The sequence below is a fragment of the Corella eumyota genome, chromosome 7, assembly GCF_963082875.1.
Source record: "Corella eumyota chromosome 7, kaCorEumy4.1, whole genome shotgun sequence".
NCBI lineage: Eukaryota > Metazoa > Chordata > Ascidiacea > Phlebobranchia > Corellidae > Corella > Corella eumyota.
The window spans coordinates 1,171,010-1,195,369 of NC_137496.1; the positions used below are offsets into that span (position 1 = coordinate 1,171,010).

General features: G+C 31.4%; 3 protein-coding genes and 1 pseudogene across 3 annotated transcripts; 3 read left to right on the forward strand and 1 right to left on the reverse strand.

Moving 5' to 3' along the window:
- Positions 1-343: 343 nt before the first annotated feature.
- LOC145759462 (ceramide transfer protein-like) lies at positions 344-3,913 on the forward strand. Its single transcript, XM_082573300.1, has one exon. The coding sequence runs from the start codon at positions 392-394 to the stop codon at positions 2,150-2,152; it is 1,761 nt and encodes a 586-aa protein (XP_082429426.1). The 5' UTR covers positions 344-391; the 3' UTR covers positions 2,153-3,913.
- A 54-nt stretch (positions 3,914-3,967) lies between these two features.
- On the forward strand, positions 3,968-5,560 carry LOC145759572 (ceramide transfer protein pseudogene; annotated as a pseudogene).
- A 785-nt stretch (positions 5,561-6,345) lies between these two features.
- LOC145759573 (gamma-aminobutyric acid receptor subunit pi-like) lies at positions 6,346-10,500 on the reverse strand. The gene is made up of 12 exons (XM_082573422.1): positions 10,460-10,500; positions 10,193-10,314; positions 9,650-9,717; positions 9,246-9,329; positions 8,750-8,911; positions 8,373-8,442; positions 8,135-8,287; positions 7,739-7,972; positions 7,358-7,475; positions 7,019-7,091; positions 6,876-6,912; positions 6,346-6,638 (listed from the first exon to the last, which is right to left on the reverse strand). Exons 1-12 carry the CDS (start codon positions 10,498-10,500, stop codon positions 6,346-6,348), a joined length of 1,455 nt encoding a protein of 484 aa, XP_082429548.1.
- A 3,290-nt stretch (positions 10,501-13,790) lies between these two features.
- LOC145759096 (VWFA and cache domain-containing protein 1-like) lies at positions 13,791-24,328 on the forward strand. The gene is made up of 27 exons (XM_082572837.1): positions 13,791-14,029; positions 14,485-14,547; positions 14,848-15,009; positions 15,241-15,449; positions 15,644-15,803; positions 16,411-16,537; positions 16,873-16,956; positions 17,245-17,388; positions 17,474-17,563; positions 17,846-17,977; positions 18,306-18,452; positions 18,696-18,901; positions 19,160-19,354; positions 19,461-19,641; positions 20,076-20,253; positions 20,392-20,521; positions 20,731-20,834; positions 20,897-21,000; positions 21,193-21,328; positions 21,561-21,672; positions 21,859-21,960; positions 22,053-22,163; positions 22,237-22,378; positions 22,456-22,611; positions 22,703-22,809; positions 22,973-23,135; positions 23,275-24,328. Exons 1-27 carry the CDS (start codon positions 13,877-13,879, stop codon positions 23,817-23,819), a joined length of 4,143 nt encoding a protein of 1,380 aa, XP_082428963.1. The 5' UTR covers positions 13,791-13,876; the 3' UTR covers positions 23,820-24,328.
- The last annotated feature ends 32 nt before the right edge of the window (positions 24,329-24,360 follow it).

A 24,360-nucleotide genomic window follows, 5' to 3' on the forward strand; every position in this document is an offset into this window, starting at 1 on the left:
GGTCTAGTGGTCATGTGAAATCTTTTTAAAAGTAGCGTTTAATAAATTCTTAGCCTTCTCAACGGTCTGGTTAACCTGGTATAGGTAAAATCAAAAACTACATGTGGAAAAAGGCAGCCAATTTAATGCTGCATATACAGCTATATATCACACTAGTTTTTAGAATATAAAAAGGGAAATTTAAGGATGTCAAATGTCTAAAAGTATGCCCCTGTTTCCTGCTGTATATTTGTAGTAGTTTCCTTTTATATATAACATACTAGATGTTATATTGTATATAGAATGTTGAAAGTTTATTAAGCCGAATTGTTAAAACAAAATTTGTTTGTTTTTTTTAGATAAGATAAATTTTTTATTGATAAATATTTGTTAAACTTGTTAACTGTTTCTGATGATGTCTGATAGCCATCACAGCTCTTCAGAAGAAGATGGAGAGTTTCTTACTGAAGACTTACCAAGTATTAAAGGAATTTTAAGCAAGTGGACCAACTACATACATGGCTGGCAGGATAGGTTTGTATGTTGCCGGGATGGGACTTTGTCGTATTTTCGAACAAAAGATGAAACTGGATATGGGTGTAGAGGCTCCATAAGTCTTGCCAGAGCTGCAGTAACAATGCATGAGTTTGACCCTTGTAGATTTGACGTTGCTATGAATGATAGTTTATGGTATCTAAGGACCAACACGGAATCGGAAAGACAGCAGTGGTTTGATATTATTGAGGCTAACAAAGCAGAAGCAGATACACTAAGTCTTAGAAGACATGGGTCTTTAATGTCACTCGGTAGTGGGCCTTCGATAACATCATCTTCGTCATTCAGAAAAGGAAGAGGCTTGAAGGAAAAGTTGGCCGAGTTAGATACTTTTCGTGACATTCTTTACCGACAGGTTGATGTCCTGCAAAGCTACTTTGATGCATGTGCAAATCATGTTCAACCTAGAGATTTAAGAGATCATTGGACTGGAGATGGTGAGGTGGTTGAAGAAGTTGAAAACGATCATTTAAACGAGAATCATAATTCATTTTCAAACCATGTTCCTGAGAAACCACCTGGAATTAGTGGGATTGATTTTAAAGGTGAAGCAATAACCTTTAAAGCTACAACAAGCGGTATTCTGTCGACCCTTACACATTGTACTGAACTTATGAACAACCGAGAGGAAATGTGGCAAAGAAGATTGGAAAAAGAAATTGAGAAACGCAAGAAGTTAGAAGAACAATATAGCTCTAACCTTTCAATTGCGAAGAAAACGATGGCATTTGTTGGAAGCCCTGATTATGAGGAAGGTCCGCAAAGTGGTTTGACAGAGGATGAGTTTTATGATGCTGTAGAGGCAGAGTTAGACAAACAAGACAAATTTTCCCAAGATTTTGTGAAGTCAAGAGGCATGATCCGTGAAGCTGAAACTCTATCAAAAAGAAGACATCGCTTCTCTAAAGATCTGGAAGAAAGAATCCAAAATCATTTAATTGACTCTTTGAAAACAGCTGGGGAAGAAGGAGATAATTGGGAGTTGTTCTCTGAAGAAGGAGCACTTAAAGTTTATAGAAAAGAACTGGTAGAAGATGGTAGAATATGTGACCCACTGAAAGCGCATCATAGTATCGGTCGTGTTAGTGCTAAAGAAATGTGCCATTACTTTTGGGACACCGATGTTAGACTAGAATGGGAAGGAACTATAGAGAATTTCAGAGTACCTGAAGTGCTGGATGAGTTTACAATTATTGTGTACCAAACCCATAGAAGAATATGGCCCTCAGCACAGCGGGATTGTTTTTATGTTTCATCCATGGTAAAGATAGAAAACCCTCCTCCCACTACAGGTAATCGTATTCCTCATGACACTTGGATAGTTTGCAACTTCTCTATAGATGATAATGAAGAAACTAAACCTGTAGCAGGCTGTGTTCGAGCCCTTGTTGAAATTGCTTTAGTTTGCCAAACCTTTATAACCCCACCTACCAATGGAGGTCCTATTACTCGTGATTGCCTTCAGTGTGATATTGTTTATGTTGCCAATGTTAACCCTGGTGGGTGGGCTCCAGCTGCTGCCCTTAGAGCTATCTACAAACGTGAATACCCAAAATTTTTAAGAAGATTCACCAAATATGTCCAGGATAAAACCAAAGATAAAGATATTGAATTTTAATCTTAATTGGAAACCAACAACCTATTTCTTTTATTCCTTTATGTATGAGATATATATGCCTATTCGTTTGTGCTTTAGCAATGCATCCCAAACTGAAATGACACAATTGTTTTAAGTTTTTAAAAGTGCCTTGATTGATTGATTGGTCGTGTGTGTTTAAATTTCTTTTACCTGTTTTTTACACAATGTAAATGTTAATAAGGTAGTAGCTTTTCTATTTAAAACTTTATTATTTTGTTGCAAATTAACTAGAAATGTATATTATAACTTTATTTATATTAATTTGTTATGTGATACCTTTGATTTGGGTTGATAACTTATACTACTTATACTAACGTTCTTATTTTGTGTTTGTTACTAGTATATTGGATAGGGGTCTTGTAATGGCATTGTTTAATTAACTTTCATTTAAAATACACATTTCCTTTGTTGCAACAAAATTGAACTTTTTTTATTTTTCTACTTGCATTCCATATTCTTCAAAATTTCTCCAACATATACTTTAAAAAAAATACAGAAGGTTGTAAACTTTGATTCTGCATACACATGTTATATTTGTAGCCAATTATATTTAAAAATACCAATTTTAAAACTGAAACGCATAAATCTTATGTAGTTATAGCCAGTATACTTATGTCAAAATATTTTTCTAACATCAGACATTAACATATGTATTCTTGTGAATGTATAAAAATTATAACCTCTAACCAAAATGGTTTTAAATTTTAACAAAGTGTTATTATTTTGTATTTAACCAACTGTGTATTTAAGTCATTTGCATTACTAATTTATTAAATTTCAGGAATGCACATGTTTATATTTTTTAATGAGTTTTTATGACAGTTTTAAAATCATTTTTGTAAAAGTAAATTGGCTGTATTTAAACCATTCACGTTTAGTATACATTTACTTAGAATAAACGTTTTAATTTTGTGATTCACGCATTATGGATCAAATTGCGGCAGGAAATTTAGGCAAGTCATCAAATGCATCACAAATTGTTTGGCAAGTAATATTTGATTAATCACTGTGCCCAAACGTTAAACATCAAACTGCATGCCTATGCTATACCGTCTGTGTTTAATATTTAACCTTTTAATCCACATCTGATTGTTTTATACAATTTTTGCTGATGATCAGCAATTATTAATATGTCAACATTTGTTTAGTAAAACTTGTTTAAATATATGAATTCATTTTAAATTTTTCTGTGCAGATATTAGTATGTGAGTGTATTTGTATTATCCTACTATTGCTTAATTGTCATTGTGTATATGTTAGCACCAAGAGGTTAGCAATATAATACGATACATATCTAACTATTTCCTATATATTGAGTATTGTTATATATATTGTTATTTGCATAACTCTTTTATATGCAACACCTCATAATCAAATGGCTGTTTATAAATATTGGAATGTTAGCTAGCATTGTGAAATTTTATTACTCCAGCCACTTACATAAAATTTGTTGATCTAGTAGTTTTGTGTAAATACGCCTGCTCAGCAAAACTTCAAACTAAGAGAAAAAGGCACTGCCTTGAGACATTTCAAGTGGTTTTAACACAATAACAAAGGTGTCAAGGAGATTTTCTGGCACAGTTAGCTATTTATTTTAAGAAATGTTTTGAAACTTAAAGTTAAATTTGTAAAGTTTAAAACTATTCAATTAGAGTGTGATTTATTGTTTATATATTGTATTATTCATTAATATTCTAATGTTATTGTAACAAACTAATGTATTTGCTATTAATTACTAGATACCCTAGGAATGATTTTGTTAAAGTTTAGGTAATATATATGGTACAAGTTATAATGCCCAGCAGTGAAATAAGCCAATCATCTGAAGATGGAAGTGTTGACATGGAAATTAGAAGCTTCAAGGGGATTCTATGCAAGTGGACAAACTACATACAAGGCTGGCAAGAACGATTTGTTTGCTGTAGAGAAGGAACTTTGTCGTATTTCCGAACCAAAGAGGAAACTGGGTATGGGTGTAGAGGATCCATAAGTCTAGCTAAGGCAACTATAACGCTTCATGAATATGATCCTAGTCGATTTGATGTTTCAATGAACGATAACATCTGGTATTTAAGATCCGAAACGGAAAAAGAACGACAACTATGGTATGATGTTATTGAAGTAAATAAATCGATAACACCGCAATCTAGGAAGAGACGAAATACTGGTGGATCTGTTAGTACTATCTCTTCAACAACTGAAGAAGATCGGAATGATAAAAAGGCCGAGCTAATTACATTCAAAGATATTTTGTTCAAGCAAGTTGATACCTTGCAAGAATACTTTGATTCTTGCGTTAATAACACACCAGATATAAGTGATACAATAAATGGCAAAACAGCAAAGCGATCTGATTTTAAGGGGGAGGCAATTACATTTAAGACCACCACAATGAGCATGATATCAGCTCTTTCAAAATACCTTGAGATAATGGACAACCAAGTAGAAATGTGGAAGATTCAGTTTCAAAAAGAGGGAGAGCGGCACATGCGAATTGAGGAGGATCTTACCTCGGAGCTGGAAACTGCAAGAGAAAGAGAAGCGCTCTGGAAGAAGAGGTATGAGATGGAAGTTAACAAAAGTCAGAATGGAATCGAGGTGTTACCAATGGAGAGAGATTGCGAGATCCTGGAGGAGCGATTTTTTGAATGTGATGAATACGGAAGACATAGTTACTCCGATGAGCTGGAAGACAAGATTCAAAGATACCTGATCGATTCAATTAAACCTACAGATGATGATGGCACCCAATGGACATTGTACTCCGAAGATGGACCTTTAAAACTCTTTAAAAAAGAGGGAACGGGAATGGTTTGTGATCCTTTAAAAGCCCATGATACAATCCAAGGTGTAACCGCAAAAGAAGCTTGCCGTTTATTTTGGGATCACCGCTTACGAAAGCAGTGGGAAGGCACAGTTGATTATATTGAGGTCATAGAAACATTAGCCAAGGACACTATTGTTGTATACCAGACGCATAAACCAGTCTGGCCAACAACGCAGCGTGATTGTTTATATTTGACGTCATTATTAAAGATTGAAAATCCACCTCCGGTTGTAGGCAATCGTGTACCCTTAGACACGTGGATGGTATGCAACTTTTCGATAGAAAATCACAGAAATGCGAGATTAGTTCCTGATTGCGTGCGTGCTACTGCTGATATTGCGCTAGTTTGTCAAACATTTACAACAAAACCAACAAACGGAGGTGCTATTACGCGAGACTGTATAGAATGTGACTACGTTTATATAGCAAATGTCAACCCAGGCGGCTCTGTGCCTACGTATATAATTAACACGGCTTATAAATATGAATATCCCAAGTTTTTACGTAATTTTACACAGTTTGTGTTGGATAAAACCGATAACCAATCCATAGAACTCTAAAATACTTGAATGGTGCTAACATTACACGACCTTTTTCTCTTCCGACTGTTTTTGTAGTTTTCTGTAACCACTGTGTGTTTAATTTTCTATGATCAAGTTTTCTTTATCCGCTGTGGCTATAAGCAATTGATTATTATCTTTACTAACTCAAGTCATATTTAATATAGAGCAATACATCGAATGTAATTAAGAATCGCTGCATACAATTTTTAAGCTATGTAGAATTTTTTTATTTCTTCTTATGTAATTTTTTTTAACAATTATAGAACAAAATATTACAACTTAATAATAATAACGTTTTTCACTTGTTGCAATAAGTAAAATTAATTAGCGTGGACTGTAAATGATACTGTGTAAATAAATACATGACCCTACGCCGTTTTTTAACTTTATTTAAATCAAGTTTTAAGTGAAAGTGGTACTATAAGTTGTAATACATTTAAATTATAGATATGTGATGGTGTAGGGTGCGTTTACATGAGGGCGTATAAAATACGTGTGCTATGTGCTTGTGTTCACACAACTAATACCAACAAAATTATCCAAAAAAATCATCTTTTCAAGCAAGGAACAGAAAGTTACCATTTTTTTAAGTGAAATTTTGGAGAATATGTTTTCGTTAATGTTCGTGAAAAAAAAAAGTTTTTTAGGTACTTGTGTCGAAAAGTTGCAAGTGCTTCATGCTTAACTAAGAATCGTGCATTGTCAAACGTGGATAAAACACAATAACGTGATTGTAATAATAACAATATATATTGTTTTATAGCGTTTACTTTTTCCAAATTTTACTGGTCCGCCATGTTAAGCACAAACCACCAATAAACCCCGTTAAAAATGCAGAAAGCGACTGGAAACAAAACACGGGAATATTCGTCGATCTTCTCCATCTGAGAAGCCTTGTGCAACCACTTGGCTGCGATGCGATTACGGTTTGATTGACGTGTGGTCTCAACCCCCGTGTTTTGGCGACCATTTCCTCGTCTTCCAGTTGTTATTTCGCGGAATTCGGTTTCAATATTTGAGGGATCTCGGTAGGCTGGTTGCTTTTCTTTGTGCCAATACATTTCCATGATGCTTTCTATAAATTTGTTAAAATGTATAAAAACTGAATGTTTATGTAATAACACAGTAAATGGACTTCTCTTTGACCCAATAGAGAGAATAAAAATAAAGTATATACATATATATATATATTCTAGAAGTTTATATTTAAGTACTTTGGATAAAACTATACGTTTATTGTTGCTATAAGATAATGCAATTAAATATTTAATTTTATTTGATGTATATTTGTTAAAAAAAACTAACGTATTACCTTTAATATTACTAAACCCTCCTTCTTCGCTTTCGCCCTGTTGATTTTTAGATATCATTACTTTTTAAATATTTTTGTAACTTTACATAAACTACAACAACAAAAAAAATTTGTTACTAGGAATTATAGTTTTTAAGTCAAACCTGATTAGTTTTGATAAATTTTTCCTCTTCTTCTTCCATTTTAATAGCATGACTTCGTTGTCTGCTAATTTTTCTAAATAACAATTATTTTTTATTTGGTTTTCAGTTTAGGTTGTCTCATAATAAAACTGAGTTTATTGAAAATAATATTTTCATCTAATTGAATTAAGTGAAAAAAAAACATTTCCTTTTTAGTTTTTGGCAGTATATAATCGCATTAGCATTCAAGATCTGACGGTTAAGATTATTTTTTTGTGCTTTATTAAATTAATCGTTATTGGATTTACGCCAGTTTACATTACTTTACACAGTGTCACTTTTTAATCATGAAACACTTACCCGGTCGCTAGTAAGTTTGCTTTTTTGATGCACCTTCTTTTGGAGAAGTGGGCCCACGCATATTCGATCAAGGCCAAGAATATAAAACCGTAACAAACGCACACGTAAAAATCAATAGCTGAAATATAATAAAAATGGGTATGACGTAAGGGTTAGAAGGATTAAAATTTTTACATAAACATTTCCTAAGAAATGCAGCTTTTAAATTAAACCATTTCCTTGGCAAGTAAGTAAAACACGACCTTCAAAAAAGCATGTTTTTTGATTAAGTTTATATAGTTATTTTGTATTTCTATTTCGTTGTTTTTTACATTAACATATGTAGCCTAATATTGCTTGGTAAAATTATACGTTTGTTGCTTTTTAAAAATTCAATGTTACCTTTAATATATGAAGTTGATTTAGGTCCGCTGTTATACACTCCTATCATTAAAGTTGTCATTGATAGAATTGTTGTAGCACCAAGCCCAACTCTTGATGGAATAGAGTTTATGTTTATCCAGAAAGAAACCCAGGATAAAATAACTAGTAGGATGGATGGAAGGTAGGTTTGCATTAGGAAAAAAAGCATGTTTCGTTTTAGACGGAATTCTAGGACAAGTTGGGAGTATTGACCTAAAGATATATAAATATTTATTGCATTTCACAGCCTTGTTTTTTACGTCGACCTTTTAAACGTGTTTTTATTTTATATAACAATTAACCTTTCGATTGAAAAGCTTGGTTGGTTACATTACAAAGCTAAAAAACAGTTATTATTTAAGCTGGTCATCAAACCTAATTCCTCCTTCTTAAGTTGATGATAAATGGAACAATTTGTGATGTTGAATTGGAGTAAAACCATATTTTCCAAGCCACTGAGAGATTCATTTTCGCCACATTTTTCTCCTTTTGTCCAACTATAAACCAGGTCATCTTCGGTAAAAGACCCTTTATGCAAAGAACACGTGTTTACGTTTTATAATTTTACAACGTCAGGACAGTTTCGAATAAGATGTTATTTGGTGATACTTACAACTGGCAAGAGGAAGTTTGCAGGTCTGTTCGTCCATTGGATACTTATGCAATTTCATTGGACACGAAACCTAACAAAAAAAAATAACAATATCATTTGAAAATATGAGGACTCATATGCTTTTAGTATCAACCTAACATAGTAGTAGAGGACTTATTAACTGAGATCATTAAAGTCTTCAAAGTAAAGCTGTGTTAGGTTGATAACTAGGAGCAGAGGAATAGTTGTAGCTATAGGGGCTTATATGCTTTCAGTTAATAAGAATAGTTATAGCTACAAGGGTTTAAATGCTTTAAGTTATTAACAATAGTTGTAGTTATAAGAAAGGATAATTTTAGCAAAAGGGACTTATATGCTAGGAAATATTTGTAGCCTACCCTGCTAGTGATTCGAAGTACATATAACACTGTTCCGTTCGGGTATAATCTGATGAGTCCGTTACGAGTGGTGACGTCATGGATAAATGACGTATGCGAGTTTACTATATACGTGTCTGGCACCCATATTCGATCACCCAGAGAGCCATCCATTGTTAATACCTTTGCACATAACACAAACAATGTTGGAGTTATTGATTTCTTTCAAGTAAACACAAATTCCATTGATTTTAATGTCTTAAGATATTTGTAAACTCCATCTAACTAGATGTTGTGGTAAGTTTAACATTTTAAGGGTGTTGTTAAACATAGCCTACTAATTAGACAATATCGACAAAAACACTTGTTTTAATTAGTTGCCTAATTAATTATCGCTGGGTGTATTGATTTATTGCTTGCTCATAAAACGAGTTAAAGTCCGTAGATTGTATTTCGTAAATTTTTACCAAAACGCTTCATTAGTTATTGATTAAATCAAATAAGAATGTCATTCCACCTGTGAGTAGCCTTTAACAGTCCGTGTTCCATCTAAACGACTGTCTCTCCAAAGCTGGTGAAGGGTAAATGTAACTGTGTATTCCTATTACAATTATATATACATAAAAAACATTAAAATAATTACGTAACTGGACTGTTTGTGAAATATTTACATCACTTGGCACTGCTATATAAGGTCCTGGGTTTGACTACTACTGCTAGCATGTTGTAGTGCCCTTGAAGAGTACATTGACTGTACAAGTCGTAACAAAACCGACATGTAGTTGGTAGGTAAAAGTTTAAGCATAACCAAGTCAATATTATTTAAAAAATGGTCAAAATAATTTAAAAGTTACCACGGAACAAAAGTTATGGTATAGATCGTTTTTTTATACCAAGGATTAAAAAAAATAATCATCTTACCATATCCGCATCCGAAATCTTGTCCAGACTCTGTACGCTTAATGTGACGTTAACGTTGATTGGCTTCCCTGTATATAATATAATTGATTAAGACAATTTGATCTTGCGTGATTTATTTCCATAATTTTCGAATATTATTTTGATAATGTTTAAGTTATGTTTCTTATTAAGTTTTAATTTTTAGTCTCTATACGGCTGATAAATTATTCATTCTTTCTAGAGATTTATAAATTATATTACAAATATATTTTTTGTGTCAATTTCTTTTAGATATACTTTTTTTTAAATCTTTAATATTTGTATTAGGATATGTTGTAAGTGCAATATATATAGATACAGTTGCCTTTTTCAAAGAACTATTTTTATGTATCATAAGATATATAAATTGTTTTTGTTTTTTTTAATTTTTCTTTTATATAAATTTGTATTTAAATTTTAGATTGTTTTTTTTTCTTATAAAAATGTTACACATATATAGTTAGTTCTATTAAAATGTTTCATATTTTTTATGTTTTTTTAACAAATTGTAATTTTCGTTTTCACCTTGGTCGATATCAGGTCGAATATATTTATGATAATGATCTGGGTCTAACAACGTTTCAATCACAGCCCCATATCCCATATTTCTTCCAGGACTGCTCCAATATCTTCCACGAGGACCGCCGCTAAATTTAAACGGTGAATTTATAGCATGCGTTAATGCATAATATATGTAGTAACTATTTATTAAAAATAAATTCATTTTTTTTAAAGTCCGAGTCAAATTTTAAAACATAAAACATTCTAAGATTTAATTTAAAATATATTCACCTTATTCCTTTAACAGTTGAACACCTTATTACCACGAACATTACTACTATAATTAATCTATACAGCATTTTTCTAAAGTTGTGTATTTTACTCTAATATGTTTATTAGTTAAAAAATTGACTTTTATCTGGGTAAAAGTGGTTGGTTGGTATACAAACGTAATCCTACCTATCTTTGCATTTTCACAAAAATCCGTACTACAATCTAATGATATGTGTTTAATGTGCTACAATCTAATGATATGTGTTTTACTTTTACACATTGTTTAGTTATATATATTTAAATAACAAAAAAAAGTAATCTGCTGGGACATATGCATTGTTTGCATTTTTTTGAATTCGTTATTAACTTATTGATTTTAATGACATGTACTTTTTGACGAGTTTTTGTTATTTAACCTTCATTAAAACCGAATTAAAATAAAACAAATAAACTAATTGTGTTATAATCTTATACACCTTTTTATATAAATAGCTTTATTTTTTAAAATACTTTTATAACGAATTGACATAAAAAATAAAATGTATATTTTGATGTTATTTCTTTATCTAAACCTTTGTTAAAACTGCATTAGAAGACAACAAATAAACTTATTGTGTTATAATCTCGCACGCTCTTCTTTATAATTCACTAATTTAGGCTTTATACATGTTTTCTTAAAATGCTTTTATAACGAATGTACATGTACATGTGACATACACTTTTGATTTTTTTTTTGTTATTTAAACCTTCGTTAAAACTGTATTTAAGGAAAACAAATACAATTCGACTAATTGTGTTATAATCTTCACACACTTTTCCACAAAATTTACTGGATTAGACTTTTTACATATTTCGATAAAACTCTGCTAGGTTATAGTTTGACTCGGCTTCTGAGGTGGAGTTTATGAACTCTTCGCTTAATTACGATTTGTCGAGTTTATTTCTTTTTCGGTCTCTTGAGCATTAACCGTTTAATGAGGATCTTGGCGTTAATTAATGATTGAAAGAAAGAAATAAACTATTGATTTCTAAAACTTTTTCGAATAAAGTTAGTGAGACATGAATGTTGATTTGATGATTTAAAAGAATGACCAATTGACCCTTTAACATTTTTTCCACTTTTTGTCTATTTTTTCATAGCACATTAATGTAATAGGTGTTTATATTTTTATTGAAAATTGGTTAACTTGATGCTATAACCAGTATACCACACTACAAGATTTAATTGTAAATACGGCTTAATAACTTCATTTACTATATTCACCATAATATTTAAAATTGATTTATGTTTGAATCTAAAATATACAAAACATTTTAATTTAAAAACTTTTTATTTTTTCTTCTTTTTCTTTCCTTTTTTGCCTTTATCTGATGATGATTTGAGGCCTATTGGTAATTTGTAAACATCGTTTGGTATGTTGATATAATAGGAAAACTCATAGTGTCTGTTAAGAAACAAAAATGCTGTTAAAGTGTAAGTGAATGCAATAGTTATCGTTTAAATCTGCACAACTTTTAAAACAAATGATCAAGATCTTCAACATTTACCCTTGAAATAAATACTTTTATTAAATTTGTCAAATTTTAAATAGCCTTTTTTCTTAATATTATCTGAAAATTTCTTTAAATTAAAAAATATAATGAACTATATTTTTACCTGTGCATCTGATGTGTCATGTCAAGATGAAAAGCTTGTGTATGCAATTCTTTCCAATAAAGTCGTTTCTTTACGTTTTCAGGCGAATTCTCATCTAGAAAATACCTTATTTAAATTTTTTTTTTCGTTATCAATGTTAACCAAATTGCTAGAAAAACTCTTATTTAAATAAGATTGGGATATTTTTAATACCGATTTCTGTTAAGACGTTTGCTTTGTCGTCCCTCTTCGATTTCTTTCCACCTGACTTTCCCTTTTTCTTTCCTTTTTTTCCACCTTTTCTTGCCATCCGGAATTAAATCTCAGAATATTTTTTGAAGGCCTTTTCAAGCCATTCAATTTTTTCATACTTTAACGTTTTGTTTTGGATTAATTTTGTAAACGGTTGTTATCTTTCTTTCTTGCGTTATGAGGTCATAGTTGGCCGTGAGGTCATAGTTCTTGGGTGAATTTAATAATATAATTTGAAAAGTTTGACACATTTTAATAAATTTAATTATAAACTACTGCTAAAAAAGTTAATTAAGAAATTCTTTATTAAAATTTTGCAGTTTACTAAATACTTCTAGGAATTTTAAGTTTAAAATATAAACAATAAGTTGTTAAAAACCTAGCTTAAGAACCCTTAAACTTCTTTTTAACTACTTTTAAAAAAATTCCTATTCGAACTTGTGCTTTTTGGTTGTTTATGCAATTTTAAAAGACTGTTGGCTTGCTGGATTTTAAAGGTTAGGGAGTCTAGCTCAAAAATTCAACTTTTTATTTGTTTTGCAGATTCAAGCTTTAGAAATTCGTTCCTTGAGGTTGCTAGAGTGCTACTTAAGTACTTTTAGTATTGTTAGGACCTCGTATCGTGTTGTAATCGGCCCGGCCAGGTGCAACCAAGTGTAATTTTCGTAGAAACCGGCAGAGCAAGTCAACTGGAAGGAAATATAAACACAAGAGTTTGTATTTTTACAAACTATATCTTGTTTTTATTGTTAGGCCTGTTTTGTATCATATTTAGATGGATCAGACAAGTTAGATTTGTTTGGTAAAGCTCCAACGTAATTGTGTTTACTTGGAACGCGTGTTTTTACAATCCTAGAGTTAATTTTTAAGTGAGAAAATTGTGTTCGTATTAGAAGTTATACAAAAATAAACATAACTTTATTTCGTTATAAACAAAGTAAGTTGGTGATTTAATAGCAGAACAGTGGACATTAATTATAAAGTGATAATTTAATGATGTCATATATATATTTTAAGTGTTTTATTTATTGTTTAATTTTTATTTTAAATCTATTTTATAAGTCAAACATTTTTATTTATTAAAATGTTAGATATTGATAGTTCACATACATTTTTAAATTTAAAAATACATCGTACTTTTACGCTAAGTTGAGGCTGCTTAAATATAAATACAAGGCTCTGTTAATTTTCGCGCACGATAGAATTTAAATTCCTTTTGCCTTATTACCTTAAGGCATATTGTGAACTGTTGTGTACATACACTGGCTTAGGTTAAATAGTAAAATAGCGAGGCCTGTATTGTTAAACAATAAAAATATTTTTAAACGTGAGATGAATGTTAATATTTAGTCATATTTACAGCTTGAGAACACGTCTTAATAGTGAAATGTTAAATAACTTTACTAGTATAGCAATACACAAAAGCAGTTAAAAGTAAATTTATTAAATTTTACAGAAAAAAAGGCGATTTTAGGTAAATTTAAATTCAAGAAAGCTATGTTAAACTGGGTTAGAATTACCTAATGTGACGTAACATTGGAACAGAAATGACGTCACCATCATTAACGCTGTGGTTGTCGACGTTGTTATTGTTAGTGAGTTTATGTACACCACAAGTTGTCATTAACCCGAATGTGGACGTTTTGTCGAACGATATCAATGAGTTGATGCGAGATGTTCTTGGCGTATCAACTATTCAAGTAAGTAAATAAATTATATAAAATCTAGTGTTATATATATTAAATGCAAATTTGGTCAACTTGTAAACGCAACATTGGAGTATCAACTATTTGGGTAAGTAAGGCAATTAAAGGAGATATAGAATCTATTGATATATTTTTGTTGTTAATTTGTTCACCTTTTTTATCTAGTTAATGTTAAACGTTAATGAAATTTCCAGAAGACATATATATATATATATATATATATATATATAGGATGTTCACTAAAATTTCTATAAATATTTTAGGTTTAAATATAATTCCTAATTAACAAGTTTACGTAGGTATTAAAAAGACCAATATAGAGAAAATTATTATACTTAAACTTGATGTGAATTTTTGTATCAATATAATTTTTAAAGTATTCGTTAAAGCAACACTAAAATAACCATTACCCTTTCAATATTTAAATATTCATTGATTGTTTATTTTAGAAAAGAGTTAATCAATTGGAATTTCAAGTTGTTCACATCAACGGCCCTCAATTTGTGGATGAGGTGGATTTTATTTGTTGTTTTAAGATAATTTAAATTAGTTTAAAAACAAGTGCAATATAAAACATGACTTCGCAAATTTCAAATAGTTTTTTTTTGTATTTTCATAGCCATACTAATTACACTTTAATTACAAATTTAAATTTTCAAAGTTAAAGTTATTTTGAATATAGATTTTTTACAAATTTAAAACTATTTTTAGGTTCATTTTTTTTACATTAACAGCAATTTAACTTCACTTCTATTAGACTTTGTTTTTTTTAATTTTATTTTTAACAACATGGCATTATATTTTTACCTAAGTTGGCTTCAAACATCTCCGACTCGATTCAAATCCACGTTGAAGCAGTTCGAAAGTTAAAGGAAGCGGCTATACCTCGAAGTAATTCAACTTACGAAACGAGAACCCCTTGTTGTAAATACGATGCACGGGAGCTATCAACTAACCCTAATTATAGAGATGAGGTAAGGGAATATTTTTGTTGTTTAAATTTAAATTTGAAGTTTATTTAACAACAAAGAGTTAGTTTAACAACATTTTGCATTATCACGCGAGGTATAGGATTTTCTTCTTTTAAGTAAAGCACCTAAGAGATTCAATTCAAAAATTAAAATTTTTCTAAAGTTTTTCTAATTTAATCGCTTGTCAATTTTCAAGTTTATTTTTGTTACGTATAAACTGTTTTAAACTTTTAGATCGACCCCAACGGAGTTTGTGATATTATTGGCACCAACGTTGCCGAGTACGATTCCCTGTCCACGCAAGTTTATGACGTCATGACGAGTAACTTTGAGGAAATACCGGGCATAAAATGGCAATATTTGGGCACAGAACAGGGTGTTTTATCACTTTACCCGGCTACTAGGATCTCAAATTGTCGACTTATTGAAAACCCAAGGTTAAGGTGAGTTATTTAGTAGCAGTTGGTTGTACAGGGTATATGTATATTTATTTGTTTAACTGGAATGGGATCTCTTGTACATACTTTTGTACTTAATAAATGTATTTTTATTTGTTTTACTTGATCTGAATCTCTTGTATCATGTTTTTGTACTTGATCTAGGGTATATTTTTACTTTTATACTTTTATGTTTATAGACCATGGTACATTGAAACAACGAGGCCAAGACCCAAAAATATCTTAATTCTTTTGGACACATCTGCTTCAATGCAATCAACGTTTGCAAGCCAACCAATACTTAATATTGCTAGACAAGCAATTTCTATCGTACTGGATACTTTAACGCCAAATGATAAGGTGATTATGTGTAAAAATAGTTAACATAAAATATGTGTTTAAAATTACTCATTTAAAATAAGGTTATGTATAAGTATGGCTTTGTATATGGTTGGTAGGTTTGATAGTTGTAGACAGTTTAAAATCGGTTAAAAATAGATAAATTAACAGACTATTTCCTGTTGTATTTTATACATTTTAACCATCGTGACCAAAATCATAAAAATGTTGTAGGTTGTTTAACATTTTTCGTTTCTAAAAATAGCGATTCTCTTTACATATCATGTTTGCCCGGAAGGCATTTAAACCAGAGTGTTGCAATAATTAACAACACCAAGGGATAGATAGGAATAATAAATACATATTAATATAATCTATTTCTTTTTGATATTTTTATAACATTTTCTACGTGGCTTAAACAAATATATAAAATAGTCTGTTTGAGAGAGAAAATCTGAGACAACAGCTTTTATATAGACAATCTTTGGCAGCTATTTATTTTGGCATTATGTGGTCTTTCAACGTTATTTCATTCATGAAGATTTTCTCATACCGACCCAGCATAAATACACAACTAAATAATTGTGGTTGTCATTGTAAATATGCTTTAAATATTCTGCTTTGACAGATTGGCGTTGTGGCGTTCAATAGCACTTCAATACGACCTACTGGCTGCTTTAGTTCGACTTTGGCGTTTGCTACCGACACTAACATCAGATTTGTGAAGAATTTTTTGACGTCGCTTAAACCTTCAGGTAATATCGAAACTTGAAAAATAGAATTTACCTTTAAAAAACTTTTATTTAAATTTGTATTTGGTATTATTAGCTAATTCATGAATAAGCCAGAGGTTTTAACATATATAGATTTAGGTAGTTTTTTTCTAAAATTTTACATAAAGTTTATTTGTTTTTAGCATTATTTTTTCACTTGTAAAAATAAACCACTTCAGCCTTCATCCGTTTTCGGATACCTTCAATCAATCACTAGTCAGAATTGGGTATAATGTGGCCACAATATATTATTACAGGGACCAGGGTCAAGTGGTCTTTGTCTCAAATCCTAAACTCGATCTGTTTTCTTTTTTCAGGCGAGTCCTACTTTGTTGTTGGAATTGAAAACGCTTTCGACCTTCTCTATTCAACCTTGAAAACTAACAACCAATCAAGCGAAGGTAATCCAATGACGTTTGACATATTATCTAAATCAGTAAATCTATTTTCTCTAGAAACTATAATGTGATGTTTAGGGTACGAATTAAGTGAATGTTATCGCGTGCAGTGTATTTTTCCAACAACTTTCAGGTTGATTAGATTTACTTCTGATTGTTATCTTTATGGTTTAGTTATTCTTCAAACATTTAATCTTTATCCCTTTATTGTGCCTTGTTTAAAATGAGCCATCTCTTTACCCTTTTCTACGTATTGTAATAATATTAAAATTTCATATCAATCTTTTATAGAAGAGTACACCATTTTGTTTATTTCTGATGGCCAACCAAAGGAAATTTATAGGAATGTTAATACGGTTTATGAAGCAATTTTCCATGGAAATCAAAGAATAAACAACCAAGCCGTTATTTATACATATGGACTTGGTCGCCAAGGTACAAGCATTAACTCTAAAACTTTTGTAATAAAAACAAGTATTTTATTAAATGTAACTTACACATATACTTTGGTAATATTTAGTTAATGTTCCACTAATGACTGAAATGGCGACGCAGAATTTTTCCTTCAACTTGTTTAACAAATCAGACCAAAATACTCGCCCAAGAGAAGGTCTGATATTGCATTTTTAATTAAAATAAATATTTAATGTTAAACGTAAACATTATAAATATTAATTTTTTTTTTATTTACTAATGTCCTGTTTGCGTAGTTCAAAAATTACGTAATTTGTTTATATTATATCAAAATATAATTTTTAATAAAAACTTTGTGCTTAGTCGGGTTTACTTAATAATTTTTAAGTATTAACATAACTCTACTTGATTTGTAGATTATAATTTTCTGACTTTGCCAGAATATGAAATAAGCTGTTAATAATTACATTTCGTACAGGAAAATACTTTATGATTGATGACATAAGTAACTTAAGCGGTGTTATGACTGAGTTTTATCGAAGTTACAACGAGACAAGTGAAACCAACCAACCTACGTTTTCGGTTCCTTATGTCGATGGCGGCGGCTTAGGTAAAATTAAAACTATTTAACGCGACTGAATTTGAAAGTGATTTGCATACACTTAATTTTTACTTACAATTTCGTTTTATTTAAAGTATTTTGGTTTTAATTTTAATTTAAAATGGCAAAGTGAATGTTTATAGGACAAACAGTTGTTTTAATATTAATCTTGCTATAAGATCGGACAATAATATTAACTTAAATATCAAGTTACTTTATTGTACCCTAAAATGCTACATTACTCTATATATATTTGAACCATTTTTTTACTGATAAAACGACACAATTTTAGCTGAAATATCAAGTTACTATTGGACCTTAATATTCTATATTACAGGTTTAATTTTTACAATTGGTTTACCGGTATTTTACCCTAATGATGGTGTTTTATACGGCGTCGCAGCTATTGACATTGCTGTCAGGGAACTGTTCCAGCATGCCACGTACTTCGGTAACAGTGATGACTCATATGTATTTGTGATAGGTATGTACATCCATAACTTTAAACAATTTCCCCCAACAAGTTGACGTAATAGGTTAATCTTTCTTTCTTGTTACATCACGCATGCCGGAATAAAATTAACATACCAATAGGTTCAAATTTTTACAATGCAAAACCATATGTGACATGTGCAATAAAAAAACAAAGCAAAATTAATGGTTTTACGTAAAAAGATTGGTTTTATTTACAATGTGTTAAACATTACAAATATTTTAATATTTTTAGATAGGCGAGGTCGAGTCATAACCCATCCTCTTATGCCCGTACCTAATAACCACACGGACGCTCCTACATTCTTACAAATCAACCAATTAGAACGTCATGACGGAATCGATGACGTCATTGCTTCTATGTTGAGGGGAGGGAGCGGTGAAAAGAGTCTGACTGCGACCAAGATCGTGCCGGTTGATTCTGTAGTGGAAGCCTACGAGGTATACTTTGTTGAAAGAAATTAAATAAAGCTGATGTCATAAAAATTAAATAAAACTGATGTCATGGAACTAGGGGTTCAATTTTTGCCAGTTCTTTAAGTACTTGAACTAAGTAACATTACCAATATTTGACGGCATGTTTGTGAGACTAAAGCAGGACTTGCATAAATGGTTTGGTTAAATTAAAGCAGTTGGGTACAGCTTAAACACCCAACTAATATTATAGTTAACAGATTTGTAAATTGATTTTTTTTAAAGGTAAATTCCACGTATTATTGGAGACCCATCAACGAGAGTGGATTCTCGGTTTGTTTTGTTTTACAAAGTGGAGGATATGACGTAGAAGTGGATGCTCAAAGTGTTGTTTCAAACTATAACGGAACAACAAACATGTTTCGTTACCACAGACTGGATTTAGATCAAAGCAATGACATATGTCGTCGATATTACCAGGTTTGGCAAATAGTTTAGATAAACTTTACTTTAAACAGTATCTACATATCTTTGTTGCTTTAAATACTTGATACATTTACTTATCTAGTAATATGCTTGCTTGTAGAGATCTATTGTATCGAGGTCCATTGGTATGTTTGGAGCTCAATCGTTTCAATCTCCTTCGAGATATGAATCAAGTACAGAGAACAGTTTAACTCTTCTTGCCTTCAATAATTTCTTTGACATGTTGTTGGTACCTGGAGCTAACGTTACGGAGATTGAGAAGCAACATTATTTGGTTAATGGTATGTTAAATTAAATTTAAGCCAACAGTAAAAATACCAAATCTTTTTATATCCTTATCCCCAGAAAACTTAACTGTTTGTAAACAGGTATCAAAAATAATTTGTTAAAAATGCGTTAAAGTACATGTTGTCGCAAGCCCCAAAAATGTATTCTCAAGCGTTAGAAATATTTTTTCCTACAATCCCCAACAGAATTATTGTTATCGGTTTTGAAAATAACCATATTTTTGCGATCATCGGAATTAAACTTCTTTAAGCTAGTTTATTGTTCAGATTTTAAACCTTATTTTTTTGTATTTGTTGCAAGCATTTTAAAATTATTTTATATTCTAAGAAATTTCTAGCAAATGCCCATCTTAATCATTTCAAGCATCAGTACGTTCTTAAAATAGTTTTCAATAGTTTGTTCTGAGTAAACTTGAAATGTTTTTCAGATATGTTTGCGCGCGGTGTTGTGGCTGACGTGTTGTGGACTTCATGGGTCGATGATTTTTGGGTGAGTCACCCCGCAGACTTCGTCTTGGCTCGCTTTATCGGAACAACACGCGGGCTAGATCGACTTTTCCCCGGAACAAGACTTTCAATGGACTTCGATGTTACAGAAAGACAATGGTTTGTGACATAAACAATGCCGAATTCTTTACGTGACTTTTAATCTTTTTAATTTTCATTTTTGTTTCTTTTTTAAATCGCATCTACTTATTAATTAGAGTTAACTTATTAATTTTAACACAAGTATTGTATTCTAAGGTATGAGTTATCAGTGGCACAACCGGGTTTGTCGACATTTTCAAAACCCTACAATGACTCCGCTGGCAGAGGAACCGTGATTACCATAAGTCAAGCGGTAACGACTCCTGATATTATGACGTCACTAAAGGTGAAGACTTTATATACCTGGGTTTAACATATCAATTAAATACTGTTACCACAAAATTTAATGTCATGACAATTGTTAAAAACACTCTTAACCTATCTTTTGACACTTTCTTTTATTAAATACAAATTTATTTAGGATTGTGTTATTTATTTAGGAAGTTTTTGTCTTAAATACTCATAGACATAAAATCTGTTTTCTTATATGTTTAGGTGAATAGCTCTAAAGTTCTTGGCGTAATGGGAATGGACTTCTCATTGGATTATTTTTTTTCGAGATTACAATCTCTATTTCCACAATGCAGAAGACCTGTTGGGTAAGTCAGTACTTGTTTAAATTAACGCTGAACAAAGTTTTATCATGAATTAATATGTTAAGGGATGATGAATTCGGGTGGTTTTGTTTATTAATTGACCAGTATGGAAATATTATTTTGGAGGAATCTTACACGAATGGAGAGTTTGTTATTAAGCACATTGCAGGTACATTTGCAGCCCAAAAATTTTCATAAATTATTTCGTATTTGTATACCTAAAAATTTCTAATAAATATTTTAAAACATATTTTAAAAGTGTACCAAAGTAGAATTCAGATATCTACAAACAAGGAATATTTGATCCATTCTTAACAAAGCCTTTTAAATAAATAAAAAAATATTGTTTACATTTTTTCAGAAATACCGAACTTGATGCGAGTGTTATTTCAAAAAGGATTTATTGAACGAATGCAATGTTTAGATTTGGATAGAAAAATGTTTAGCAGATGGTATAGACTAAGTCCTGACACAACTTTGGACCAATCTGATGCCCTGTAAGTATCTCTATCGCAATATTTAAGTTATTTATTCTATATGGAACTTACGCTTCACACTTGTAAAAACTTAAAATCCAATAAACAGTTTACAAATAATAGACAGCATTGTCATGTTAAATATAATACCTAACTAACAATTCAACTGAAGCCTGAATTACGACGATAAAGTTGTACAATAATAGGCTGTTGTGTTATCGTACGTTTAATATAACAAAATCGTGTTTTACAGAAGCGAATATTCATGCTCCAAGTACTTTATACGAAGGATTGAAAATACAAATATATTTTTTGCAGCTCATCCGTATCTGCTGCACTGCCACAACACAGGCTGTACTGGTCCGGTGAGTTTGTATATAAAAAAGTATTTTAGCTAATACATATACATGTCTTATTTAGACTCTTTTAAAATTACCATGGTCTAATATTTGTTCTGGTCATGTTACAATTTAATTCGAAGTGTGCAAAAACGCATCCCGTTAGGTTAAACAATACACATTTACATTGTTTATTTATTAAATTTTTTTTAGATTTGTAGAAACGCTTTCTCAGCGGATGTGACGTCACAGCAAAGGTTTGATTGCCCATGCGAGTCACCGATATCTTCTAACTCTTGTGAAAACTTTTTGAACGTAAGCCCTTACTTTAATTGTCGGAATGTTGAATGACGTATTCGTTTTAATTATTACAACACCAAATTTTTACAAAATGGTATTACTTTTAGGTCTCGGAAGATATACCATTGTGTTATCCTGACAGAAAAGAGTCTTTACAATTAAACGAGTGCATACCAGAGCAGTTACCTCAATGTGATGGTGTTCTATGCTCTACCCCTGTAAGTTAATATTCTATTTCCTACCTAGCTTCTTTTATATTCAAATTTAAAAATTCCCTTCTTGATGTTATAGTCAAATGAGTCAAGTTGTGGCGCATTGGTGTTGTGTACTTGGTGTAGAAAAAGATCAAATGGATCGAATATCCAAACTCCTTATTGTTCGCTCACTGAAGATTGTTTCAGTGGAGTACTAGGAAAACGTATACCAAGATACGGTAATTAAATAAGAATATTTCAGTTGCATAATTAGATAAAATTTCTTGTACAGTTTTCAAATCTACTTTTAACACAGATATGGACTTGGTTTGTCCAGTACCTTTGGATAAATGGGATCCTCTCCACACTGCACTTGCTTGCGTTGGCGCTTTGTTAGTTGTCGTTATATTTATACTTGTTGTCATTTACTGCAGAAGAATGAGAAGGTTAAGAAAGGATAAAAAGAAAGAAGGTATGACAGAACCATCAGTTGTTATATATTGCTATGTAAGATACACCCATTTATCGTATTAACCTATTTGTTATATTTATTCATTATATAGAAGAGCACATTCAATGCGATCCTTCGTCTCCTTGTGGCAAGAAATGTGCGTCACCGATGACGTCACAGGACAACGTTAAAGCTGCAAAAAAGAAGCCACCTCAAGTGGTCGGTTTTCTACATATTTTAACTTGTATTGGCACCACTTACTGAGCATAATTTGCATTAGTTTATGTAATTCTGACAATTGAACAGCCTGTATTAATTTAGAGGGTAAAGAGCATTTAATGTGATTTTATATGTTACACTATTGACCCACTCAATGTTATAGGTTATATCAGTGTTTGATAGCAATGGGGCAGAGGTGTTAAGGAAGCCGGTGCAGTTGGTGCAGGGCGGTGTAACCTACGGGGCAGCACCGAATGAGCAGAAGCATTCACACGACAACAAATTGAGAAGAAAATCGTCGGTAACAGATCCAAAACTAGCCAAGGGTAAGAGTTATGTGTTTTTTTCTTTACCTTAATTTCTATTACATAATAAATCTGTTTTAACATATAGTAATCAGTTATATTTCAATTTAAAACATGTCCGTTGTTTTTTTGTAATTGCTCTGTAAAATTTGTAATACAGACTCGCCATGCTCTCCGAAGAGCTACAGCACTGGGTCAAGTGAAGAAGACAGTGGGCATCCAGGCACTAGCTCGGGAGTAAGCGACACTTCGACCGAGTTTCGATTCCCGAAATCCCGCGCTGGGAGGAAGCGGTCACCCGGGGTCCCACGAAGATTAGATCAGCTAGCTGGTATGAACTATAGAGATCGGTTTCCGACAAGATCGCAAGAAGCATTAGCCCATGCAGGACCTAGTACTTCGAACTTACATTACCTTCCAATGCGTAGTGCCTCCCAGGACGACCTAAATGAATGCCCGCGATCACCGATCAACGCTAATCGGTTTAAATCGGCTGATAACTTGAAGTATTTTAACCCTCAAAACTTACCCACGAATGTTGGTAACCCAAGTTATGAAAAACAATTTACCCCGACCTCGCCTACGTCATCAAAATCGCCTACGTCACCAAAATCACCGATTGCGGAATCGGGATCGGGTTATTTAAAACCGATCACTACGCCACCAATCGAGTTAATCGATCATCAGTTTCAAATCTATTTGTGACGTAACTATTATATGTATTGACGTAATTTTACCTATTTTATTCTGGGTACGTTTTTTAATCGTTAAGTTTTATTTACATTTTGTTAAGATTTTTAGGGATTTTACTTAAAATTTTTAGATATAAATGTTCGCACAAATTTCAGCTTGCAAAAACTTTTCCCATGTTTTGAGCCTTGTACATTATTGTAGACAATCTACTATTATGTTTATTTATTTTATTTTCAACAATTTTACTAAGTGTCGTTTTCACATGTTTTCTATGCATTTGTTTCATCACATCTTAATATTTTTCTCAGTTTAGATCTAAGTTGTACAGGTGTAATTACTTTTAATGTGTTTTCGCAATATATCATGTTGTATAAGAAAGATTTTAAACAAGTTATATAAGCTTGTTTTGGGTGTCTATTATAAATTGTATCGCCATAATTTTAAATGCAAATAATTTCCTAATCTAAATGTGAGATTCGTTATTGAAAAATAATTTCTAACAATATAAACACAGTGTTTTTTTTATTAAGTACAAAAATGTTACTTTAACCGC